We start from the raw sequence: 25189 nt of genomic DNA on the forward strand, positions 1-25189 counted from the left end.
TACACAGCGCCGAGTCATTCAACGGACACCTGCTACCTCAGCACTGATGCCATGCCCTTTCAGCCGTGTACTTCCTATAGGGCGTCATCCATGTGTTCAGTTACAGCCCTGTAATAGGCCCTCTAAAGATTCAACCGTACTCATTCATCACATCTTACTTGTCTCTGAGCCCTTTGAAGATCTGCACCATGGTGTCGGTGATGGACTCGATCACTTCATGGTAGTGGTAGTTGAACGCCAACTCAATATCCAGACCTACAAACTCTGTCAGATGACGATGGGTGTTGGAGTCTTCTGCTCTGAACACTGGAACGGAGAACATCTTCAGTTAGTATCAGCACCGTTGTATTTCACTGAGAGGATTAGATCCATCACCCCAGAGGTAAACTAGACATCGGTGGTAACGTCTCAAAGGGCACCCTATTCCCTTTATAGTGCACTATTTCGACCAGGGCATATTGGCCAGACATATGAGACCGCAGTGGGGGAGAAGTCATTACTCCCCTGGTTATGTGTGGATCTGGCCAGGTGATGGCCCTGTTGAGCTACCTCACAGAGAAGAGACTGGGGACAGTATGTAACCAAGCACAAGCCTGTGAGATAAATGTTTCCTATAGCTCAACATGTGCGCAATCACAACACCATCTACATATGTATGAAATCGGCTGTGTATATGTGGTAATCCGCCCAGGTTTAATATTGCGTATGTCACTTCTCCTGAATACTGTTTGTTTGTTGACTACATAACTAGCTACTGATGTATTCAACACATCAGTTTCATTAATTCCCATTATTGGATAGTGTTCATTGGGGAGTGAAAAGGGGTTAGGTGAAGGGCTTAGAGATGTTGTCTTTTCAATATATATCTTCTTATATTTGACACTTTATTCAGATGGCTTGAAACAAAAGGGGAAACAGTCAAGCAGGAACACAGAAGTAAGGGAGGACGCGAGGATTGAACCCTTGTCTCCGGTGGGGAGTAAAGTATATGAGCTTGGCGGGAAGCATTACAGCTAGACCACAGGTTCTGTCCTAGATATTGCCTTACCTGGTCCCACACAGAACACCTTGTCAAAGTCAGCACAGATACACATCTGCTTGTAGAGCTGGGGAGACTGGGCCAGGTAGGCGCTGGTTTTGAAGTAGGACACAGTGAAGACGTTCGCACCACCCTCACTGGCAGCTAGAGAGGAGAAAGATACATTTTAGTCAAACTATCCCAGAAGAGAAGCAACACATGACCCAAAATAATATTTTTGAACTAACCTATGTGATAATTCCATTTCCTAACAATGTAAGCATTTCTCACTGTTAATCTACATCTGCTGTTTACGAAGCATGTGACAAATACAATTTGATTAGATTTTGATTCCAATTATTAACCATTAAAGAGATTCTACAGTGCTTTTAGCTAGTAGTTCTAAAAGTAGCGGTCATGGCCAAAAGTGGTCCCCGGAAATTGCGCATTAGTTCACAGCAGATATGTGCCCCACTTCATTGCTCTCTCACTCTCTAAAATGTTGTATATTTTTTTGTTTTTTAAACTTATTTACCGACTTCGATTCAATTATTTGAATTCCATTATGGGTTTTGTCTTTCTGTGAGCTCAATGTGCAGTTTCTGTAGAGATAAATCAGATCAAGCCTAAACTGTGCGATGTAGTAGTGAGTTGTAGTTTCCAACAGGCCAATATTCTACATTAGTTTAGTGCAGAAAATGTGGTAACGACAATGACCACAATCCATTGCGCGTTTGCCTACACGTACGGTCTGTATTGAGCTATAATAAGAACAGTGTGGGAAGACACGGAGACGAGGGAGAAAACTTGCGATCGAGAGGGATAGAAAGCAGTTGCTTAGTGAGCTATCGCTACCTGAAAATACCTGATCTGAGTGATTGATAGTTGGTATTCAGCAGTCATAAAAGTATGCTTTGTTTACTTTTAAGAACTTCTGAAATTGTGATTTTGGTCAGACAGCATAGGTAGCAGCTCTATAGAGATGAGATGACTTGGAATGAAATAATAAAGTCATCAAATAAAATAAATGTGAATAAATGATGGTGATAAGCAGTAATGGGCACTACCCTTAATTTTGGATTTTTTAAACTTGTATTTAATGTAAAAAAGAAGAAGATTTAAAGCGAAATCCGTGGTTATTTTTGTAGAATCTAACTGTAACCGAACGAACCTCAAAAAGCACTAACATTGACACATCCAGCCCAAAGCTGGAGGTTAAAAAAAAAAAAAAAAAGACTTAGTAGGCGCCACATTTCTGGAGCATGTCTCTAACTTACGTATGAGCCATATTTGACATTCACATCATAGTAGATCCTGTGATAGATGTTGTCCTTTACAGAAGGGTGGTCACAGAGTACATTTTGTACAGTGTACGTGTTATGGGTGTTGGCAGAGGAAAATGTTTTTTTTTTGAGTAGTACACACTGTTGATACACAGCTGCTTGCACCTAAAAGGCGGCAATTTTAAATGTGTCAACGTCAGGCTGGGCTTATTTCATTGGCTCCTACAGTTGAGGAAGTGAAAGGAACACGTGTTACACCACAGCTCAGTACACTACACGAGGTAGTACATGTTGTGCTGTGGTGGAATGTACAGCAGTAAACAAGACTGTTATGTCTTACATTAGTTTAAAGCTTATTTCTATAGCTACAAAATATGACACATGCTCACTCGTTATGTGCTCACACTTGTGAAGTGCAGTTTAGCTCATCAATAAGAGCCCAAATGACCAGACAAAATCGAGCCTGCACTGCTCCATAAGATAACTGGTAGACAGAATCCTACTGTGAATTATCTCAAGGGTATGTGAACTAGAGACCCTATCAGCAATAGAGAAATAAATGGCCTTTTGAGCTTGAATTTCTACATTGCTCACACTCTACTCCCCACCCTCCATTACCCAAACCCACCTGAACATGAAAGAGCATGTATCCTTGAGACAGTTTGCACTTTGCAACCAAAATAGTGGAAAAGTACCTCATCTTCTATCAGAGCAGCTCCCAGATCACTGCACCTGTACATAGCCCATCTATAATTTAGCCCAAACTACTACCTCTTCCCCTACTGTATTTATTTATTTTATTTATTATTTTGCTCCTTTGCACCATATTATTTATATTTTAACTTTGAACTTTCTTCAAATTACAAATCTACCGTTCCAGTGTTTTACTTGCTATACTTTATTTACTTTGCCACCATGGCCTTTTTTGCCTTTACCTCCCTTATCTCACATCATTTGCTCACATTGTATATAGTCTTATTTTTGTCTACTGCATCATTGATTGTATGTTGTTTTACTCCATGTGTAACTCTGTGTTTTTGTATGTTGTCGAACTGCTTTGCTTTATCTTGGCCAGGTCGCAATTGTAAATGAGAACTTGTTCTCAACTTGCCTACCTGGTTAAATAAAGGTGAAATAAAAATGTTTTTTTTTGTTGTTTCTTTTAAATCTTCCTACTACCTGTACTTAATACAAGTCAAGTAGTAATCTAAAGGCCAATATTGTTTGACTTTATACTTTTAATTGACAAATCATGTCCAGTCTGAGACACAAGGGCACGTTGGTGGTACCTGATATGATTTTGGGGGTCTGGATCTCCACAAAGCCCTTGTTGGTCAGGGTGTCTCTAAAGAGCTGGCAAACTCCAGACTGCAGGCGGAAGATGGCATGGCTGGTTGTTGTCTACCAGAGGAGAAACAAGCAGAAACAACAAGAGTCAACAGAGGTATTACACAATGCCAAAGATGAGTCAATAACACTGCTTTGTGTCACATCTTGCCTCATACAGTCTCGACACCTTTAATTTCATTAAAGGGAGTGGAAATAGTAAGGCTTGGCCTATTTCCAAATGGAACACTCAATTTTACATTTTTATTAGACTTTTTGCCGTTGATTCAAGTTAGAGTAGGGTGCATTTCACACTAATGTAAGCCTTTAGAAAATAAACATGAGATATAAAGCTTTGAGCAATCTGGTTGTCTATACGGAGGTCAACTTAGTTGCATAGAAAATAAGCCAATCATCAAAACAACTCGTGATGAGGCACGTCGATGAGCTGGGTATTACACGGGAAAGAGCAGAGGAACGAACAGTTAAAAACCCCCCAAACCCTATGACCGTTGGGCTACAAACAGCATTGTGTATAGGTGTGTTCTTTCTTAGTTCTCAGTTGACTCATTTCTTAATATGACTGGTGTTATTAATAAGCATTTATTCAACCAGTTCTATCCCCCCCCCCCCCACAACTCTTGGATTATATGCATAGTTGACAGAGGTCGGAAAATAACTACTGCTCTAATGAATAAAAACACTTCTGATGAACCCTAGAAAAAAGACACTAGACAAATACCCAGCGAGCCAACCAACTGTTATGATAGCCTGAGTAGGAACTGACATATCAAAAGTATTTACATAACTCAAGGATTTCCTGTGTAAAACACCTCTCTACTGTGAGCAGATGGGCGGGCTGTGGTGTCCTCATAGATCACTTCTCTTTCGACATCCTCACACCAGGGTGGAGGGTATAAAAGAGAGTGAGAGCAAAATAGCTCAGTGCGTCACTCTGGTTGACATTCAAGCTCTCCAAACAAAGTGTCTAACGGGCCATGGCTTGTGGTTTTGGTCACAAGCCACCACCACCACTCAGATTGTGACTTACTGCTATTGTCAATCATTAGAGTGCAGCAATTTATTTTCAGCAAAATGTCTAGCTAGTATATCTATTTCTCAAAGGGAGTTAAAAATAATAATCTGTGAACTAATCCTTCCATTTTCACAACAACTCGAAAAACCTGGTGTGTTAAGGAGCCGTTTTATTACTTTTGACCCTTGATTGTTGAGCCGGGTTTGGGGTCTGGTGTAAAAACCTGTTTATGGGTTTACTGTTCATTTAAGTGTGGTTGTGATAACAGGCCCAAGTCCATGCTCTCAAAGAGACATTGTGTAGAAACAGGTGTTGTGACAAAGGCGAGCGCTAGAGCTGTTTTCCTGCTGCTGCCACATTCTGTGTGGGCACCTCAGAACAGAGCACAACAATGAGACCTCTAGCAACACTTTCCTTTCCTCTCTGAAATCCCTGCAGTTCTATACTGCACTCTACAAGCAGGCTTACTCGGTGCCTGCCTGTGAAAAGGGACATATGCCGTGATTCTGTCACAAATGGCATCTCAATCATTACAATATTTTTTGATACAAATATAATGTCTTCAAACTCAATAAACTCATTTATTTTTTGTGTAATTCATTTGTCATCAAAGAAGGTAACACTGGCTTAAGAGTGATAGTGTAGAACTTACTCTGAGATCAATGACTCGGTTGTCCAGTCTGGTGTCCTGGTTGACCGTCGCTCTTCCATCCTGAGTAGACACACAACCATAATTTCACCACATTACAAAACATTGAAGTATTTAACACATCTGAAGAACATCGGAACAAGCTATTCAATTAGACAAGTGTGAAAACTGTACCTACAGTATGATATTCAAACGCATAAATTGTTCTATATGTGTCCTACAGTATATGTACACCGAGTGTACAAAACATTAGGAACACCTTCCTAATATTGAATTGGGCATCCTGGATTCACCTGTTCAGTTTATGTCATAGAAAGAGAAAGTGTTCTTAATGTTTTGCACACTCAGTGTATATCTATGCGTGTTTGTTTATAAACAAAGCAGGTCTATAAGGTTTAAAAATTGAACATGATAGCACACAATACAAATAAATATTATTATAAAATGTAGTACAGCCGTAAATATACAAATAGTATGTAAACATTATTAAAGTGACCGGTGTTCAAAGACTATGTTCATGGAGCAGCAGTCTCTAAGGTGCAGGATAGAGTACCCGGATAGAGTACCCGGTGGTATCCGGCTATTGACAGTGACTAAGGAGCAGAGTAGGGTACTGGGCAGAGGCCGTCATGTGGTGGCTGTTTAAAAGTCTGATGGCCTGGGGATGGAAGCTGTTTATCAGTCTCTCGGTCCCAGCTTTGAAGCACCTGTACTGTTGCCGCCTTCTAGATGGTAGTGGGGTAAACAGGCCATGGCTCGGGTGGCTGAGGTCCTTGATGATCTTCTTAACCTTCCTGTGACACCGGGTGCAGAAGTTGTTCTGTAGGGCAGGCAGTGTGCCTTATGATAGTGCGTTGGGCAGACCGCACCACCCTCTGGAGAGCCCTGCGGTTGCGGACGGTGCAATTGTTGTACCAGGCAGTGATACAGCCCGACAGGATGCTCTCAATGGTGCATCTGTAGGAGTTGGTGAGGGTTTTAGGGAACAAGTCGAATTTGTTCAGCCTCCTGAGGTTGAAGAGACGGTGTTGCGCCTTCACCACACTGTTGTGTGAAGGGACCATTTCTGGTCCACAGTGATGTGAACAACGAGGAACTTGAAGCTTGTGACCCTCTCTACTGCGTCTGAGTCGATGTGGATGGGGCATGCTCTCTCTGCTGTCTCCTGAAGTCCACGATCAGCTCCTTCGTTTTGTTGACGTTAAGGGAGAGATTATTTTCCTGGCACCACTCCACCAAGGCACTCACCTCCTCTCTGTAGGCTGTCTCATCGTTGTTGGTAATCACCCCTACCACTGTTGTGTAGTCAGCAAGCTTGATGATTGAGCTGGAGACGTGTGTGGCCATGCAGTCATGGGTGAACAGGGAGTACAGGAGGGGGCTGAGCACACACCCTTGTGGGGCTCCTGTGTTGAGGATCAGCGTGGTTGTGGTGTTTGTTACCGTACGTCACGGTATTTGGCTGGCAGCCACATGCATGGCCATCATATTTCTAATGTTTATCATAGAAAGAATGTAGCTAGCTACATTTCTAATGTTTTGCTTAAAGTTAATCTTTCATTTTACCAGAAAAAAGTAGGTTGGCTACACTGACAAAAGTATCAGAGAAAAGTAGCTACACATCAGCCAGAGTGCTGTCTGCTGATCAAATGCCCATTTGTGAATTCTCATCCGAGTGGAGAAGTGCAACTGAAGCCCAAAATGAGTCTGATGCCGAGCAGAAATTACAAGAAGCATTTTAGATCTGCGTTTTATATTTTGTTTTTCCTATGTAAAAAAAACACCGAATTCTGCATTAACACGACCTCTAAGTTGAAGAAAGTTGAAACAAGTGGCTGAATAAATAAGGTGACAGGGCATTATATAGTGTTCACTTTCTGCCGTGTTTGAGAAGTCCAAGCCCATTGGACGAGTTATCTGTACAGCTGCCACTGCTTGATTTCCTTGAGTTTTTTCTCCTCTCTTTTCTCGGCCTGTCTGCTCCTCCCCCCTCTTCTCCGAGCAGAGCCGGCAGGCCCGTTGCCCTAGCGACTCCAGACTTCACACAGACAAAGCGTGTACACAGTACTGTTCTTACTTCAGACAAGCATGTGTCAAATCTTTGTTCGTTAGCACAATGTCTCTCGTTCACATTCACTTGTATATGTCCAAACTCACCAAAAATGACATTCGCTAGATCCTACCTACATATGTGTAACTTTATAAGCTGGATTGCCTGTCTTAACATTTTGTTTATTTTAGTTTGCGCTCGTTAGCATATTAAGCTAGCAGCCTCCATAGAAATTCGCTATTACTTGTGCTAATTTGTTAGCAGTCTGGAAATAGACACCCAATGGGCTGTTGATGCGTTTTTGGCACCCCCTTATGTACTAAGCCGGTAATACCGTAAATCCTGGGATGTGAGGAGGACGGTATGACGATATGAAAATCTGGATACCGCCCAACCCTACTAAACACCTTCACCCATTTCAAGGAAAACAACACAAAGCCGCCGACGTGGGCCCCTGCCGCTCTCGAGGACTGTGTGCACCCGATCTACGTGGCCAATGTGAATAAGACATTTAACCCTTGCAAGGCTGCCAGCCCAGACGGCATCCCATGCCGCGTCCTCAGAGCATGCGCAGACCAGCTGGCTGGAGTGTTTACGGATATATTCAATCTCTCACTATCCCAGTCTGTTTTCCCCACTTGCTTCAAGATGTCCGACATCGTCCCTGTACCCAAGAAATGAGAAGGAAACTGAACTAAATTACTTTTTCCCCATAGCACTCACTTCTGTAATCATGAAGTGCTTTGAGAGGCTATTTAGGGACTATATTACCTAGATCTTACCCAACACCCTAGATCCACTACAATTTGCATACCACCCCAACAGATACACGGACAATGCAATCACCATTGAACTGCATTGAATACGACCAATTGCAATCATATAAAAGATTAAAAGAGCACAGAAGCTCCTAAATATTAGAACACAATGCCCAAGGTTGTCAGGCTTCCTGGAACTCACGTGGGGTTAAAACGGCCTGTGAACACGGTTCACACATCCTGCTCAGACAGGGAGACACAGAGCCAGCCCTCCCCAACGGCAGGTGCTGTAACGGACAGACAGGCAGACAGGCCCAGCCCAGTCTCCACCCCAACGGCAGGTGCTGTAACGGACAGACAGGCAGACAGGCCCAGCCCAGTCTCCACCCCAACGGCAGGTGCTATAACTTAGTGACAGACAGACAACACCTGGGCCGCATCTGCAGCTGGGTTTGGCTAATTGCATAAACACTGACACCCTTCAGCTGTCTCTGAACTGAACCACATTAGAGAGAGACGACCCTTTAGACAGACACCGACCGAGAACATGGCAGTATAGAACCAACACAACTCCAAAAGAACTGCGACAGGCCTTGAGTGTGGGGACCAAGTCATGTATTTTTCATCCAGTGTCTATGTTGAACTGGAACAGTATTAGAAGAAAGGATCATCTCTGAATGCAATGAGTGACATTTGATCAGCTACAAAGGGCTGCCTGCGGGAGGCCCAGGAGCCCTGGCCCTCATCCTCACCTCATCCCCCTCTCCTTCCGGCCTCACACAATCCTCCAGCTGCAGGGGCAGACGAGGCTCGGCCTGGCTGATCACAAAAATCTGAGACAGGAAAAAAAAGGTTATTTATTTTTAAGAAGGGAGATGTTGGTTGAAATAGATTTACAGTGACGGAAAAAAGTATTTGATCCCCTGCTGATTTTGTACGTTTGCCCACTGACAAAGAAATTATCAGTCTATAATTTTAATGGTAGGTTTATTTGAACAGTGAGAGACAGAATAACAAAACAATCCAGAAAAACGCATGTCAAAAATGTTATAAAATGATTTGCATTTTAATGAGGGAAATAAGTATTTGACCCCTATGCAAAACATGACTTAGTACTTGGTGGCAAAACCCTTGTTGGCAATCACAGAGGTCAGACGTTTCTTGTAGTTGGCCACCAGGTTTGCACACATCTCAGGAGGGATTTTGTCCCACTCCTCTTTGCAGATCTTCATTAAGTCATTAAGGTTTCGAGGCTGATGTTTGGCAAATCGAACCTTCAGCTCCCTCTACAGACTGTGGGATTAAGGTCTGGAGACTGGCTAGGCCACTCCAGGACCTTAATGTGCTTCTTCTTGAGCCATTCCTTTGTTGCCTTGGCCGTGTGTTTTGGGTCATTGTCATGCTGGAATACCCATCCACAACCCATTTTCAATGCCCTGGCTGAGGGAAGGAGGTTCTCACCCAAGATTTGACGTTACATGGCCCCGTCCATCGTCCCTTTGATGTGGTGAAGTTGTCCTGTCCCCTTAGCAGAAAAACACCCCCAAAGCATAATGTTTCCACCTCCATGTTTGACGGTGGGGATGGTGTTCTTGTGGTCATAGGCAGCATTCCTCCTCCTCCAAACACGGCAAGTTGAGTTGATGCCAAAGAGCTCCATTTTGGTCTCATCTGACCACAACACTTTCACCCAGTTGTCCTCTGAATCATTGAGATGTTCATTGGCAAACTGCAGACGGGCATGTATATGTGCTTTCTTGAGCAGGGGGACCATGCGGGCGCTGCAGGATTTCAGTCCTTCACGGCATAGTGTGTTAACATTGTTTTCTTGGTGACTATGGTCCCAGCTGCCTTGAGATCATTGACAAGATCCTCCCGTGTAGTTCTGGGCTGATTCCTCACCGTTCTCATGATCATTGCAACTCCACGAGGTGAAATCTTGCATGGAGCCCCAGGCCGAGGGAGATTGACAGTTCTTTTGTGTTTCTTCTATTTGCGAATAATCGCACCAACTGTTGTCACCTTCTCACCAAGCTGCTTGCCGATGGTCTTGTTGCCCATTCCAGCCTTGTGTAGGTCTACAATCTTGTCCCTGACATCCTTGGAGAACTCTTTGGTCTTGGCCATGGTGGAGAGTTTGGAATCTGATTGATTGCTTCTGTGGACAGGTGTCTTTTATACAGGTAACAAACTGAGATTAGGAGCACTCCCTTTAAGAGTGTGCTCCTAATCTCAGTTTGTTACCTGTATAAAAGACACCTGGGAGCCAGAAATCTGATTGAGAGGGGGTCAAATACTTATTTCCCTCATTAAAATGCAAATCAATTTGTGTTTTTTCTGGATTTTTTTGTTGTTATTTTGTCTCTCACTGTTCAAATAAACCTACCATTAAAATGATAGACTGATCCTTTCTTTGTCAGTGGGCAAACGTACAAAATCAGCAGGGGATCAAATACTTTTTTCCCTCACTGTACAGTTAGAGTACCTCTAAATTCACGGTACTTTCCAAGTTGAACTGCTGAGTGGAAAGGAAAGTACCACAATTCCAAAATCAGAAAGCAAATAAAGTCTCATACAGTTATCTTTTAACCAGTAGTTTCTCTGATTAATAATGAGAGTCAATGGCTGTCCCTTCGTCACAGTAAGTCTGTTGGTCTGTGGTGTGGTCAGGAAGAGCATCAGATAGCCCTACCCTCTCAATGTGCAGCTCCACATCCTGCTGAGAGCAGCTCTCGATCTTCTGCTCCACTCTCCTCACCATCGCCTCCACGTCCACGATGCTCTCCTTGTTGATGCTACAGACGGGGGGGATGAGAAGCACAACGCTTTGAAATCTACATAGTTCAACTGAAGTCAAACGAGTAGGAGGCTAGATGAGAACTGAAAGTTTCCATTCAAAACCCTGATTGAAGTTCAAACAGTCACAGTGTTTGAACAGTCACAAGTGTTTCAAGAGCTGAGCAAATTGTGTGTGTGTGGGGCCGGGAGGGGGTAAACTTGGACATAAACAAAAAAAAATGTAACAAATCACAACACTGACACTACTCTTCCTGAGGTAAAATGTCACAGGATCACGTTGTTTGGATGGTTTCAATATGACCATCTTGACAGATATATTTCCTATTTTCTTTTGATTGAATCAGTCTATTGGGACAACGTGTAAAAAACAAACATGTGACACCGATATGAACTACAGTAAAACGCCAGTGGCCACATAACAATAAGACAGAGGTTAATCAACTATCTGAAAGATATGTTGATAGAACACCAGAACAGGCCACCGCTGTCCTTTCTCACTGTTCTAGATCCAACAGAGCCTTATAGAAATATGATGAACTGTCAATAGCAATTGTCACATAGCATGGGGCCAGATGGAACAAGCCCAGTGTAATCCTTCACCTCTTCTCATTAAAAAGCAGTAACGAGAGACAGGACAGTGGTGAATGGTGATCCCAGTCAGTCCTCTGCAGCTGCCTCAGTCACAGACATCCACTACGAGGATCAGCTAGACAAATAAAGCCCACATTAATAACCTCCTCCCTCAAACACCCTGCCAGCCTGCCTGGGGACAATAAACACTGCCCATCAACTAATGAGTCATACAAGTAAGGCTTTTGATTGCCCGGACTAGTGTCTTGTCCACGGGCTGTACTTGTACATCAAGCTGCCTTACAATACAGAAAAAGGAGATCCTATGGACCGCTCTGGCTCAGACAAGGCTACTTACTATACTCTTAGCGAACAACGGACTATGTATTATAAAGATATGTGAAACCTTTCAATGCATTGTTTAGCGCGCTCTAGTAAGAGAAAGAAAGTAAAACGAGATACATAGAGGAAATTGTTGACGGGGACGCAGAGGATACCCTAACCCTAATTTAACTCTGTATGGGGAAGTTGAAATACTATATGTGACAGGTGTTGCAAGCTCTTCTCTATATGTCACCACTAACCTCAATCAACCTTGATGAATATGAAAGGACTCCTGTAATGCAAAGCTTACTAAGCGTCCATAGAATCCAAGGAACATAGAACATTAAGAGGCTTGATTTGAACAACTTGTTAGGGCCAATAGTTTTGCAGGTCAAATGATGTTGGGCAGAGTGCAATATGCCTTGTGTGGATTTTTAAGATTGGGGGCAGGATGTTTAGACCTCTGCGGATTTAGTGCAGAAGCTGCGGGCCTCAACCCTGACTATACATTTGTCTTGAGTGTGCTTTGATAGAAGCTGGTTTATGACTGATGCTTAGTCATGGATAAATGGGTTATATCCCAAATGGCACCCTATTCCCTATATAGTGCACTACTTTTGATCAGAGCAGTCAAAAGTAGTACGTTATGCAGGGAACAGAGTGCTATTTGGGAAGGAGCCATCCATGGGGTAAGTGGTTGCATGCAATAAGTGCAATACAATCAACTGCCAAATCAAACCACATGACATTACACAAGCAAAGGAAAAAGGAACCAAATCATTTCTACCAAACACACGATCTGATAGACAAGATCAAGCCAGAGCATTATTGTCCTTAAAGAAGTAAAAACCAGGGTCGTATTCACTAGGAACCAAGCGGAAGCAAATGTGCCAAAACAGGGGCCTTGCTGAATTTGTCCAATAAGAAATGCTTGTTTTTGTTCTCGGTTGCAAAGAGTTTTGCTTCGGCCTGCACTAATGAATATGAGTCAGCTCTGAAGCAACCTTCAGATTGTATCCTTACACACAAAAGGTCGAGAGGAAACAGTGGTCAAACCACTCTGACACAACTTACAAGGTTGGTCAGAAGTTTCCATCAATGAGGTGGACCAGTGTGACTTGGGCCTTGGCCTAAATATACTTGTGTGGCCTTTATTTGTGGTCAGTTTCCTTCCCTACCAATCTATGCCTGACATAGTCCTAGTTCAGCAGGAAACCAACAAGTGGCTGAGACCTGGTAAGAGCTTTTCTGGGGTCTTGCAAACATGTGACATTAAGTGGAATTCATTTTTATTACGTTTATTTAACTAGGCAAGTCAGTTAAGAACAAATTCTTATTTTCAATGACGGCCTAGGAACAGTGGGTTAACTGCCTTGTTCAGGGGCAGAACGGCAGATTTTTACCTTGTCAGCTCGGGGATTCGATCTTGCAACCTTTCGGTTACTAGTCCAACACTCTAACCACTTGGCTACCTGCTGCCCCAAATACGCATGGAAGGTGCGTCCCAATTGCTACATGTAAACAACTGGAGACACCGCCATTTTTGGAGGCAAAGCAGCGCTATTGTAGCTAGAATAAGAGTGTAGGAGTGAATGTTAAATTGTTAATAATTTTTGCTGGCTAAATGTGGGTCTAACTTTAAACAATTCACTTATTTACCGTTAATTAGCCACCGCAAATCTCTTTGCTAGCCAACGCGACACTGTCTCCAAACCGCAAGGTGTCTCCAGTAATGTTAACGTTTTGACGTTTGTCTCCACTTTCCAAGCGTATTGGACTGATTTACTGATCACAAAACAAGTGGCGTTTGACCTATCTCGTCCTCCCGTTTACACTGCATTCACAGTTTGAAACGAGTGTTAAAGAGTCATTCATTACTGTCAGGTGCAATCAAGTCAACTGAAAGAGATGAGAACATATTTCACATGCTTGGTATGGAAAAGTACAGTATGCTCTTATTGTTAAGCTTTTCATAAAAAGCACCAGTAATGGACTAACTTGACTCTGACCCCAGAATGACTAATGATGCTCAGGCTCTTAACTACGTCTTCAACTTTGATGTACTGTATATATTGTATCTACTCTGTTATCTGGGCAGGAACGGCTCCATCAAACACTTCTGTACTGTATCCCATCTGAAAGTGGACCCTTTTGTCGGGGGCTGAAAAATGAACAATTCTTTCAGAATGTGTGAAAATGAATTGGGAGCCCATTAGGATCCAGCTTTTCCCACCATTGTTTGTCGGGGGCCACCAGGAAATGCAGTCTTGTACTCACTTGGCGGCAAACTTCACCATCTGCTTGCTGGCACGCTCCCCCACGGCGACTAGGGCCTGCACGTTAAACTGCTGCTGACGCAGGACCAAGAAGCACTGCTTCCCTATAATGACCACAACAATACAAAAGACATCAGCTGGGTACCTCTAATTGGGTCTAGCAACTCCTAATGCACGTGTCAAAACAGGAGCCGTGGTTCTATACAATGCCAGGTCACTATCTCAGGCCAACATGGCAGAGGTCATACCTGCTTTACATACCACTCTCGCCCAGAAAAAAAAAACATTTTCAATGCATTTCCAGGTAACTGTCAGAGAACAGTGAACGGACGACCCTTTGAAGAAAGGTGTATGGGGGGATGTTGAGAGCCAATTCCCAACCACACACCTTGAGACCAAGGTAAATGAAGTTTGTTAACTATCATGCCAACATCAGAGACCACCCAAGTGCTTTGATGTGGTTTCCTCTGTTCATTGACTGGAGGGGGGGGGCAGATTACAAAAAAAAAATTCACTTCATCCCAGTGTAAATCAGGATGTTATTCTGCTCTCAAGGACATCCTTCACTGTAGAGCTGAATGAATGAACGGAGGGGTTTTCCTGGAAGGAAGCCGCCGCGAGATCACCACAATACGATGGTTTATTGATTAGCATATTGTTAGCACAGATGTGTACGTGCTCGATGTTTCGATTCATTCTGGATGGGATCCGACTAAGGCAAGGCTCACTGAGTTCATTGTATTAAAGCCTCAAACTCAGACAAGTTCGGAAAATGACTATATTTAATCCAAGTTTGTGGTGCCATTCAATTAACTGAGCTTTGGTCTGAGTTTTCAAACTTTTCAAAAAGGAACTTGCATGTGCCTGTGTAATACCTACAGAGGAATTTGTACTGAACAAAAATATAAACATAACATGTAAAGTGTTGATCCCAAGTCTCATGAGCTGAAATAAAAGATCTCAGAAGTGTTCCATATGCACAAAAAGCTTATTTCTCTAAAATGTTGTGCACAAATTTGTTTACATCCCTGTTAGTGAGCTTTTCTCCTTTGCCAAGATCATCCATCCACCTGACAGGTGTGACATATCAAGAAGCTGATTAAACAGCATGATTATTCATTACACAGGTGCACCTTATGCCGGGGACAATAAAAGGCCACTCTAAAATTGGCAGTTTTGACACACAACACACCACAGATGTCTCAAGTTTTAAAGGGGGGTAATTGGCATGCTGACTGAAGGAATGTCCACTAGAGCTGTTGCCAGAGAATTGAATGTTCATTTCTCTACCATAAGCCACCTCCAACGTCATTTTAGAGAATTTGGCAGTACGTCCAACTGGCCTCACAACAGCAGACCACGAGTAACCACACCAGCCCAGGACCTCCACATCCGGCTTCTTCACCTGCGGTTTGTCTGAGACCAGCCATCCGGACAGTTGATGAAACTGTGGGTTTAAACAACTGAAGAATGTCTGCACAAACTGTCAGATACTGTCTCAGTGAAGCTCTACTGCGTGCTCGTCGTCCTCACCAGGGTCTTGACCTGACAGCAGTTCGGCGTCGTAACCGCCTTCAGTGGGAAAATGTTCACCTTCGATGGCCACTGGCATGCTGGAAAAGTGTGCTCAAGGACAGTTGGTGATCTGTTTGGTAAACCCTAAGGTTCAGTTACAGAGCCATTTAGATTAGAAGCAGTGGTGTAAAGTACTTAAGTAAAAATACTTTAAAGTACTACTTAAGTCGGGGTTTTTTGTATCTGTATTTTACTTATATTATTGACAACTTTTACTTTTACTTCACTAAATTCTTATAGAAAATATTGTACTTTTTACTCCATACATTTTCCCTGACAACCAAAAGGACTTGTCACATTTTGAATGCATAGCAGGACAGGAAATGGTCAAATTCACACACTTATCAAGATAACACTTGGTCATCCCTACTGCCTCTGGGCTGGCGGACTCAAACACACAAATGCATTTTTTGTAAATAATGTCTGAGTGTTGGAGTGTGCCCCTGGCTATCCGTACATTTTAAAAACAAGAAAATGATGCCGTCTGCTTTGCTTAATATAAGGAATTTTAAATAATATATACTTTTACTTAAGTATATTTTAGCAATTACATTTACTTTTGATACTTTAGTATATTTAAAACCAAATACTTTTACTCAAGTAGTATTTTACTGGCTGACTTTTACTAGAGTAACTTTCTATTAAGGTATCCATACTTTAATTAAGTATGAGAATTGGGTACTTTTTCCACCACTGATAAGAAACCTGGCTGTGGCCTGAGGAAGTGTTATGAAGCTGGACAAAGATGGAGAATCTCACCTTTAGCTCTGCTGGTGTGAATCCTGGCACGCACCCAGATCAGCTGGTCAGCCTTCTCAGGTGTCAGCTTCTGGACACGCACCAAAACCCTGTCTGGCTCACAGGGCGGAAAAGAGCACCTTTCAATACAACTTAAAAGACCATATTACCACCCCCCACACACACACACACACACTCATATTACGAGGAGAACAAAAGTCAAATATGAAACACTGCATAGAAGTCGCCCCATTCTCTGTGCTTTATGACAAATGGACTCGGCTTTGCCGTGTCACTCTGAGGCATGCTTAACGTTATTATGATCAGCTAGTTGAGACAGAGCGGCCTCATGCGCCCCGACGGCTGTGAGCCGCCCATTTGGCTGAACCTGATTCCACCCACATGAAAGGCAGGCTGGCTGTCTCTATCATTCCTCATCCCCGAGGACAGGCATGCAGGTGAGAAGCAAACTTTGTTCTCTGCCATTGGAGCTGAAAGAGCAGGCAGACAGGTGGACGACCCAGTTTCTTTCACGTTTATCTGGGAGCAATGGCAGGCTATTAGTCACCACAATCATCTTTGATATCTAGGCCGTCTCTACTACTGCCGCCATGTCCCTGAGTCACTCAGATATAATCACGTTGTCTATATTACTTAACAAGTAGTAGTAAACATGGTTGTTGAAATGGAGATATCCTCTGTATATAATATGTTTGTTTTTAAGAACAAAGAAGAGGAGGATGTTGCTGACTGTACTGACCCAGTTTCTGCTGGGACTGGACCATCTGGGGGACACCATACCGATCCTTGGCAAAGTCCTGCACAAATAAGAAATAATCTGCTAAGCATTTAAATACAATAGCATTATAGGAAACATCAGAGGTGCATAAAATGTCATATTCCTTTAACATTCCACCATATAGAAAAGGTGTAAATCAATAAGTAATATCTAAAAACTGAAAAAGTGAATTGATCCTCCAGGATATTTACATCTTCATCTGTGCTTTGTGAGTCAGCAGCCTGAAAACAATAGAGGCAAAACAGTTAGTTAATGCAACGGGACATCCTGATAAAGGGCCTTGTATTGGAAACAGCTAGTGGACTGATATTATGACAAATATAACTGATAAACAATGGAACCCCCCTCCCTTGCCCGATTTTGCCCTCCGCACGTCACGTCAACAGCTGTGAGGGGCAGCGAGGCAGATAAAACCCACTGACCAGCTTGGCCTGCTTCTCAGCTTTCTTCGCCGCTTTCTCCGCTTCCTTCTGCTGTTTCTTCAGGCCTTTCTTCGACTGGGCCTGGTCCGCCTCCTCCGCGGCTCTGCAACAGGAAGTCCAGAACAACGCAAAACATTTAAGTCAACTTCCTAGGTCTATTTTTCCAGCTTCCTGTAGGAAGTTTTTGACCGGTTAATTCAAGCCATCACCACCTCTGGCTTGCTGTCCCAATGACAGGCTTTTAAGTTTGTCTACATTTAATCCTATTGTTTTCACATGCTTTCAAACACAGCAGTTAGCATGTGAACTCTGGGATGGAGCGGGAGAAAGGGGTTTACACTGTCACACAGTGAGATTAGACAGATAAACACAAAGCAGGTATGAGCTGGGGAGTAGAACAATGCTTTTACTATTCCTCTCTAATCCCCTCAAAGGAGAAAAGCCCTCAAAATGAATAGTAAATAAAGATAACCTTGTTATGATAGCATTCATCTGGATAACTAGTGGTGCCTTTATTTGCAAACAATGTGTAATACTGACAATTCAATAACTCAAGGGGAGCTGGACCGAATACAGTCAGTCTACTGTGAAGACAAACAAGGATGTGGACATTAATTGCTAACGACATAGCCTGGAGAGCAACATGGCTCATCAACCTAACAATGGACACAGCTATTAGGGAACTAATAGGTTGCTTCAAATTCTAGGTCAGTAAGATTAATAAGGACTACAAGGGTGTCAAGCCTGCAGTTGAAGTCGGAAGTTTACATACACCTTAGCCAAATAAATTTAAACTCAGTTTTCCACAATTCCTGACATTTAATCCTAGTAAAAATTCTCTGTGTTAGGTCAGTTAGGATCACCACTTTATTTTAATAATGTGAAATGTCAGAATAATAGCAGAGAGAATGATTTATTTCAGCTTTTATTTCTTTCATCACATTCTCAGTGGGTCAGAAGTTTACATACTAATTGAGTGTATTTGGTAGCATTGCCTTTAAATTGTTTAACTTGGGTCAAATGTTTCAGGTAGCCTTCCACAAGCTTCCCACAATAAGTTAGGTGAATTTTGGCCCATTCCTCCTGACAGAGCTGGTGGAACCGAGTCAGATTTGTAGGCCTCCTTGCTCGCACACGCTTTTCCAGTTCTGCCCACACATTTTCTATAGGATTGAGGTCAGGGCTTTGTGATGGCCACTCCAATACCTTGACTTTGTTGTCCTTAAGCCATATTGCCACAACTTTGGAAGTATGCTATGGGTCATTGTCCATTTGGAAGAACCATTTGCAAACAAACTTTAACTTCCTGACTGATGTCTTGAGATGTTCCTTTAATATATCCACATCATTTTCCTCCCTCATGATGCCATCTATTTTGTGAAGTGCACCAGTCCCTCCTGCAGCAAAGCACCCCCACAACATGATGCTGCCACCCCCGTGCTTCACGGTTGGGATGGTGTTCTTTGGCTCGCAAGCCTCCCCCTTTTCCTCCAAACATAAAGATGGTCATTATTATGCCAAACAGTTCTATTTTTGTTTCATCAGACCAGAGGACATTTCTCCAAAATGTATGATCTTTGTCCCCATGTGCAGTTGCAAACCGTAGTCTGTCTTTTTTATGGCAGTTTTGGAGCAGTGGCTTCTTCCTTGCTGAGCGGCCTTTCAGGTTATGTTGATATAGGACTCGTTGTACTGTGGCTATAGATACTTTTGTACCGGTTTCCTCCAGCATCTTCACAAGGTCCTTTGCTGTTGTTCTGGGATTGATTTGCACTTTTCGCACCAAAGTACGTTCATCTCTAGGAGACAGAACACAATAATAATATTACTAACCAGTTAGGTGTCGCAAGACAGGAGGTGTTCTTCTAATACACAACCTGTGATAGTCAAGGTTTCATTGTACTCAGACAGTAAATGATCTACAGGAAATAACCCTGATCAAGGGAGAACGGTGAAATAAATAGCAATATAAACAACATTCACAACAGCATTAGATGACGTTGTGCACATGATTTTAAAAGAACGACCTGAAGCACCTCCCGGTGTTTTTACACCATTTCCCGGTCCACATGTTTTCTTTCGCAAAGGAAATCTTAATAGCTTTTTTCACTTTAAAATATACACTACCGGTCAAAGGTTTTAGAACACCTACTCATTCAAGGGTTTTTCTTTATTTTGACAATTTTCTACATTGTAGAATAATAGTGAAGACATCAAAACTATGAAATAACACATACGGAATCATGTTGTAACCAAAAAAAGTGTTCAATAAATCAAAATATATTTTATATTTGAGATTCTTCAAATAGCCACCCTTTGCCTTCTTGATGACAGCTTTTTGCACAATCTCGGCATTCTCTCAACCAACTTCATGAGGTAGTCACCTGGAATGAATTTCAATTAACAGGTGTGCCTTCTTAAAAGTTATTGAGGTCACTTGATAAATTCAAGTCAAGATGTAGATGAAGGGGAGGAGACAAGTTAAATAAGTATTTTTAACCTGTTTGGGATAGGGGGCAGTATTTTCACGGCCGGATAAAAAACGTACCCGATTTAATCTGGTTATTACTCCTGCCCAGAAACTAGAATATGCATATAATTAGTAGATTTGGATAGAAAACACCCTAAAGTTTCTAAAACTGTTTGAATGGTGTCTGTGAGTATAACAGAACTCATATGGCAGGCCAAAACCTGAGAAGATTCTATATGGGAAGTGCCCTGTCTGACCATTTCTTGTCCTTCTATAGCCTCTTTATCGAAAATACAGGATCTCTGCTGTAACGTGACATTTTCTAAGGCTTTCATTGGCTCTAGGAAGGCGCCAGAACGTGGAATGATAGCTCTGCAGTCTCTGGGCGAAAAACAGCAGGGGTTATGGAGAGTGGTCCTTCTGAGGACAGTGGCACTGGCGTGCATGTGACGACTCCATGTTTTTCTTTCAGCGTTTGAACGGATACAACGTCTCCCGGTTGGAATATTATCGCTATTTTACGAGAAAAATCGCATAAAAATTGATTTTAAACAGCGTTTGACATGCTTCGAAGTACGGTAATGGAATATTTTTACGTTTTTGTCACGAAACGCGCCGGCACGTCACCCTTCGGATAGTGACTTGAACGCACGAACAAAACGGAGCTATTTGGATATAACTATAGATTATTTGGAACCAAAACAACATTGGTTGTTGAAGTAGAAGTCCTGGGAGTGCATTCTGACGAAGAACAGCAAAGGTAATCCAATTTTTCTTATAGTAAATCTGAGTTTGGTGAGTGCCAAACTTGGTGGGTGTCAAAATAGCTAGCCGTGATGGCCGGGCTATCTACTCAGAATATTGCAAAATGTGCTTTCACCGAAAAGCTATTTTAAAATCGGACACCGCGATTGCATAAAGGAGTTCTGTATCTATAATTCTTAAAATAATTGTTATGTTTTTTGTCAACGTTTATCGTGAGTAATTTAGTAAATTCACCGGAAGTGTTCGGTGGGTATGCTAGTTCTGAAAAAAACATGCTAATGTAAAAAGCTGTTTTTTGATATAAATATGAACTTGATTGAACAAAACATGCATGTATTGTATAACATAATGTCCTAGGAGTGTCATCTGCTGAAGATCATCAAAGGTTAGTGCTGCATTTAGCTGTGGTTTTGGTTTTTGTGACATATATGCTAGCTTGAAAAATGGGTGTGTGATTATTTCTGGCTGGGTACTCTCCTGACATAATCTGTTTTGCTTACGCTGTAAAGACTTTTTGAAATCGGACAACGTGGTTAGTTAAAGGAGAGTCTTATCTTTCAAATGGTGTAAAATAGTAATATGTTTGAGAAATTGAAATTATAGCATTAAAGGTTTTTCATATTTCGCGCCAGGCGCTACCATTGGATATTGGTAGCGCCTGGCGCTACCATAAGAGGTTAAGCCTTGAGAGATGGATTGTGTGTGTGTGCCATTCAGAGGGTGAATGGGGAAGACAAAAGATTTAAGTGCTTTTGAACAGGGTATGGTAGTACGTGCCAGGCGCACCGGTTTGTGTCAAGAACATCAGCACTGTTAGGTTTTTCAAGTGCAACAGTTTCCTGTGTGTATCAAGAATGGTCCACCACCCAAAGGACATCTAGTCAACTTGACACAACTGTGGGCTGCAGTGGAGTCAACATGGGCCAGCATTAGGGTTGCAAAGGGTCGGAAACTTTCTGGTAAATTTCCCAAAAATGTCTTTCATGGGAAGTTAAGCACGGGAATTTGGGGAATTTTGCTTAAATTCATCAAAAAGGTAAACAGTGAACCTTTTTTGTGGGATACACAAGGCAATCCTAGGTCTTGTAGCATATTTTGGTTAAACTATCCCCAATTCAATGGAATTGCAACCATCTGCATGCACATGTGAAGCGCATTATTCCATCACATGTACAGCTGATTCTCAAGCTCTTGCACACTAATGAGATTCTATTGAGCCCACACTATTACAAGTTTTGATTACAATACTGGGTGGGGTGAATATATTTTATATGACATACATATACATTTTATTTACCTGTAAATAGTAGCCTACAGCAAAGTGTGTTTAAATTAACTTGTTAACAATTTCTGCTAGTTAGTTTTTGCTACCATGTGGGTTTTAGCTTGCTTGAGCCTGCTCACTGAGGAGTGTTAATTCACCTGTTTCCATACATATTTCATTTTAAAACATTTGTCTTACAAAGGAGTTGTTTAATCTAACTGCTTAACTACTTATCTATACATGGAATTGTATTTGGTTTTTACAGGAAAATGCTACGGGCACTATCTGATGTGTGGAGACATTTCACTGCAGCTAATGTAGAAGGAAAAGCTGTGTACATTTGCAAATACTGTGCCAAATCATATGTGAAGAATACAACAAAGATGCAGAATCATCTGGCCAAGTGCATAAAGTTCCCTCAGCGCTCACAACAAACAACCTCTGACAAAAGTCCTCTACTTCTAGTCGAAGTGAAAATGATGAATCAGACACCTTATCGAAAGCAACAGCTCATGGTCCTCCTGGAATCAGAAGTATTTTTGACTCAATGGAGGAACGTAGTCAGAGAAATGCAGATGAATATCTTGCTCGAGCTGTGTATGTAACTTGTTCACCTCTGATGCTCACAGGCAATGTGTATTGGAAGAGATTTCTGAATGTTCTTCGCCCAGCATAGACCCCTCCAACCAGACATGCTTTATCTACTCATTTGCTGGATGCAGAGTTCAAGTGAAGGTCAAACAAATCATAAAGAAACAGACTGTATTGCAATCATCTCTGATGGGTGGTCGAATGTTCGTGGGCAAGGAATAATTAACTACATCATCTCCACCCCTCAACCAGTATTCTACAAGAGCACAGACACAAGGGACAACAGACACACTGGTCTCTACATTGCAGATGAGCTGAAGGCAGTCATCAATGACCTTGGACCACAGAAGTCATTAGCACTGGTGATAGACAATGCTGCGAACATGAAGGCTGCTTGGTCTAAAGTTGAGGAGTCCAACCCTCACATCACACCCATTGGCTGTGCTGCTCATGCATTGAATCTGCTCAAGAACATCATGGCACTGAAAACAATGGATACACTCTACAAGAGAGCCAAGGAAATGGTTAGGTATGTGAAGGGTCATCAAGTTATAGCAGCAATCTACTTCACCAAGCAAAGTGATAAGAATAAGAGCACCACATTGAAACTGCCCAGTAACACCCATTGGGGTGGTGATGTCATCATGTTTGACAGTCTCCTGGAGGGGAAGGAGTCTCTCCAAGAAATGGCCATATCACAGTCTGCCGATATGGACAGCCCCATCAAGAGGATCCTCCTGGATGATGTATTTTGGGAGAGTGGTAAGCAGCCTGAAACTCCTGAAACCTATAGCAGTAGCCATTGCACGGATTGAGGGAGACAATGACATTCTGTCTGATGTTCAGACTCTGCTTGCAGATGTAAGAGAAGAAATCCGTACTGCCCTGCCTACTTCACTGTTGCTCCAAGCAGATGAAACTGCAGTTCAGAAATACATCAAAAAGCGTGAAGACTACCTGAAGCCCATACATACCGCAGCGGACATGTTGGACCCCAAGTATGCTGGCAAGAGCATCCTGTCTGGTGCAGAGATCAACAAGGCTTATGGAGTCATCACTACCGTGTCTCGCCACCTTGGCCTGGACGAGGGCAAGGTTCTTGGCAGTCTGGCGAAGTACACTTCCAAGCAAGGGCTTCGGGATGGAGATGCAATATGGCAGTCGTGCCAACATATCTCATCAGCCACCTGATGGAAGGATCTTTGTGGATCTGAGGCTCTTTCCCCTGTTTCCTACATCATCCTCCAAATCCTACCAACATTAGCCGGCTAAGAGCGCAACTGGTCCTTATTTGGGAACACACACACCAAAGCACTCAACAGGCTGACCAATACAAGGGTCGAAAAATTCGTGGCCATCCGGGCAAATTTGAGGCTTTTTGAGCCTGACAACGAGCCATCCTCAACAAGGTTGGAAAGTGATAGTGAAGATGAGGCCTCAGAGTCATGTTCAAGAGGTGGACATTGAGCAGGTCCAGGGAGAAGACATGGAAGTCTGAGAGGAAGACAACCAAAGCTTTACTTTCTAGACTATCATTTTACAGATGTATGTTGAAAACGTTTTTGGGAGATGCGATGGATCATTCAATATTCCCTTTCTTTTGTTGTTCAGTGAAATCATCCCATGTGAAGATTCAACTCATTTAATTCAAGTTCAATTTGTAACTAAATTATATATTTTTTTAAATTATATTGGAAGGATTTAATCATTTGCAATTATGTCTACTTATGATAAGGTAAAAGGTTTACGTTTCTGTCTCCATGTGACATGGTAAATATATCCAATGCAAAAAACATCTACATTTAAATGGTATTAATAATAATTTGCATACATTTTCATTAATTCCCATATATTCCCATGAAAAGTTTCCAACTCTGAATATTCCCCAAAATGTGCAACCCTAGCCAGCATCCCTGTGCAACACTTTTGACACCTAGTAAAGTCCATGCCCCGACAAATTGAGGCTGTTCTGGGGGCAAAAAGGTGGTTGCAAATCAATATTAGGAAGGGGTTCCTAATCAAAATCAAATCAAATGTTATTGGTCACATACACATATTTAGCAGATGTTATTGCAGGTGTAGCGAATTGCTTGTACAAAATTTTTTCTGGGCTAATAATGTAAGAAATAACGCACAAAAAAAACAAAATACAGCAAAGTTGCTTAGGAGCTAGAAGCAAAGCTGCCATATCTGTCGGCACCATCTTGTTCTTGTTTGGTATACTCAGTGTATGTCTGCTGCAGAGAGACAAGAGAGAGCATGACAAAATATAATAAGTCAGGGGATAAAAAAAGTGCTGAAAACATGTTGGCTCACAATTAAAAAGATGGAGAACAAGCTATAGGATGAAAAATACCAGAGATTTGTCGCAGGTACAGCCAACTAGCGCTAGCTAACGCTACCTACAGTAGCAAAAAAAAAGATGTAATTGTAGCGATTTTTCACCCCCATCAGAGTACATTACATTATACTGTAC

The 25189-nt window shown here is 42.3% G+C and overlaps 1 protein-coding gene across 1 annotated transcript in view; it reads right to left on the minus strand.

Moving 5' to 3' along the window:
• Positions 1 to 25189, minus strand: part of LOC115156110 (aspartate--tRNA ligase, cytoplasmic) — a 31008-nt gene that overhangs the window by 2182 nt on the left and 3637 nt on the right. The window contains exons 2-12 of the mRNA XM_029703417.1: positions 17624 to 17726; positions 17393 to 17422; positions 17163 to 17220; positions 16424 to 16516; positions 14091 to 14193; positions 10813 to 10915; positions 8873 to 8953; positions 5316 to 5375; positions 3591 to 3702; positions 1049 to 1183; positions 159 to 306 (exon numbers count right to left, since the gene is read on the minus strand). Coding sequence (XP_029559277.1) covers positions 159 to 306; positions 1049 to 1183; positions 3591 to 3702; positions 5316 to 5375; positions 8873 to 8953; positions 10813 to 10915; positions 14091 to 14193; positions 16424 to 16516; positions 17163 to 17220; positions 17393 to 17422; positions 17624 to 17726 — 1026 coding nt within the window. The remainder of the gene's footprint in view (positions 1 to 158; positions 307 to 1048; positions 1184 to 3590; positions 3703 to 5315; positions 5376 to 8872; positions 8954 to 10812; positions 10916 to 14090; positions 14194 to 16423; positions 16517 to 17162; positions 17221 to 17392; positions 17423 to 17623; positions 17727 to 25189) is intronic.

Source organism: Salmo trutta, chromosome 20 (genome assembly GCF_901001165.1).
Source record: "Salmo trutta chromosome 20, fSalTru1.1, whole genome shotgun sequence".
NCBI lineage: Eukaryota > Metazoa > Chordata > Actinopteri > Salmoniformes > Salmonidae > Salmo > Salmo trutta.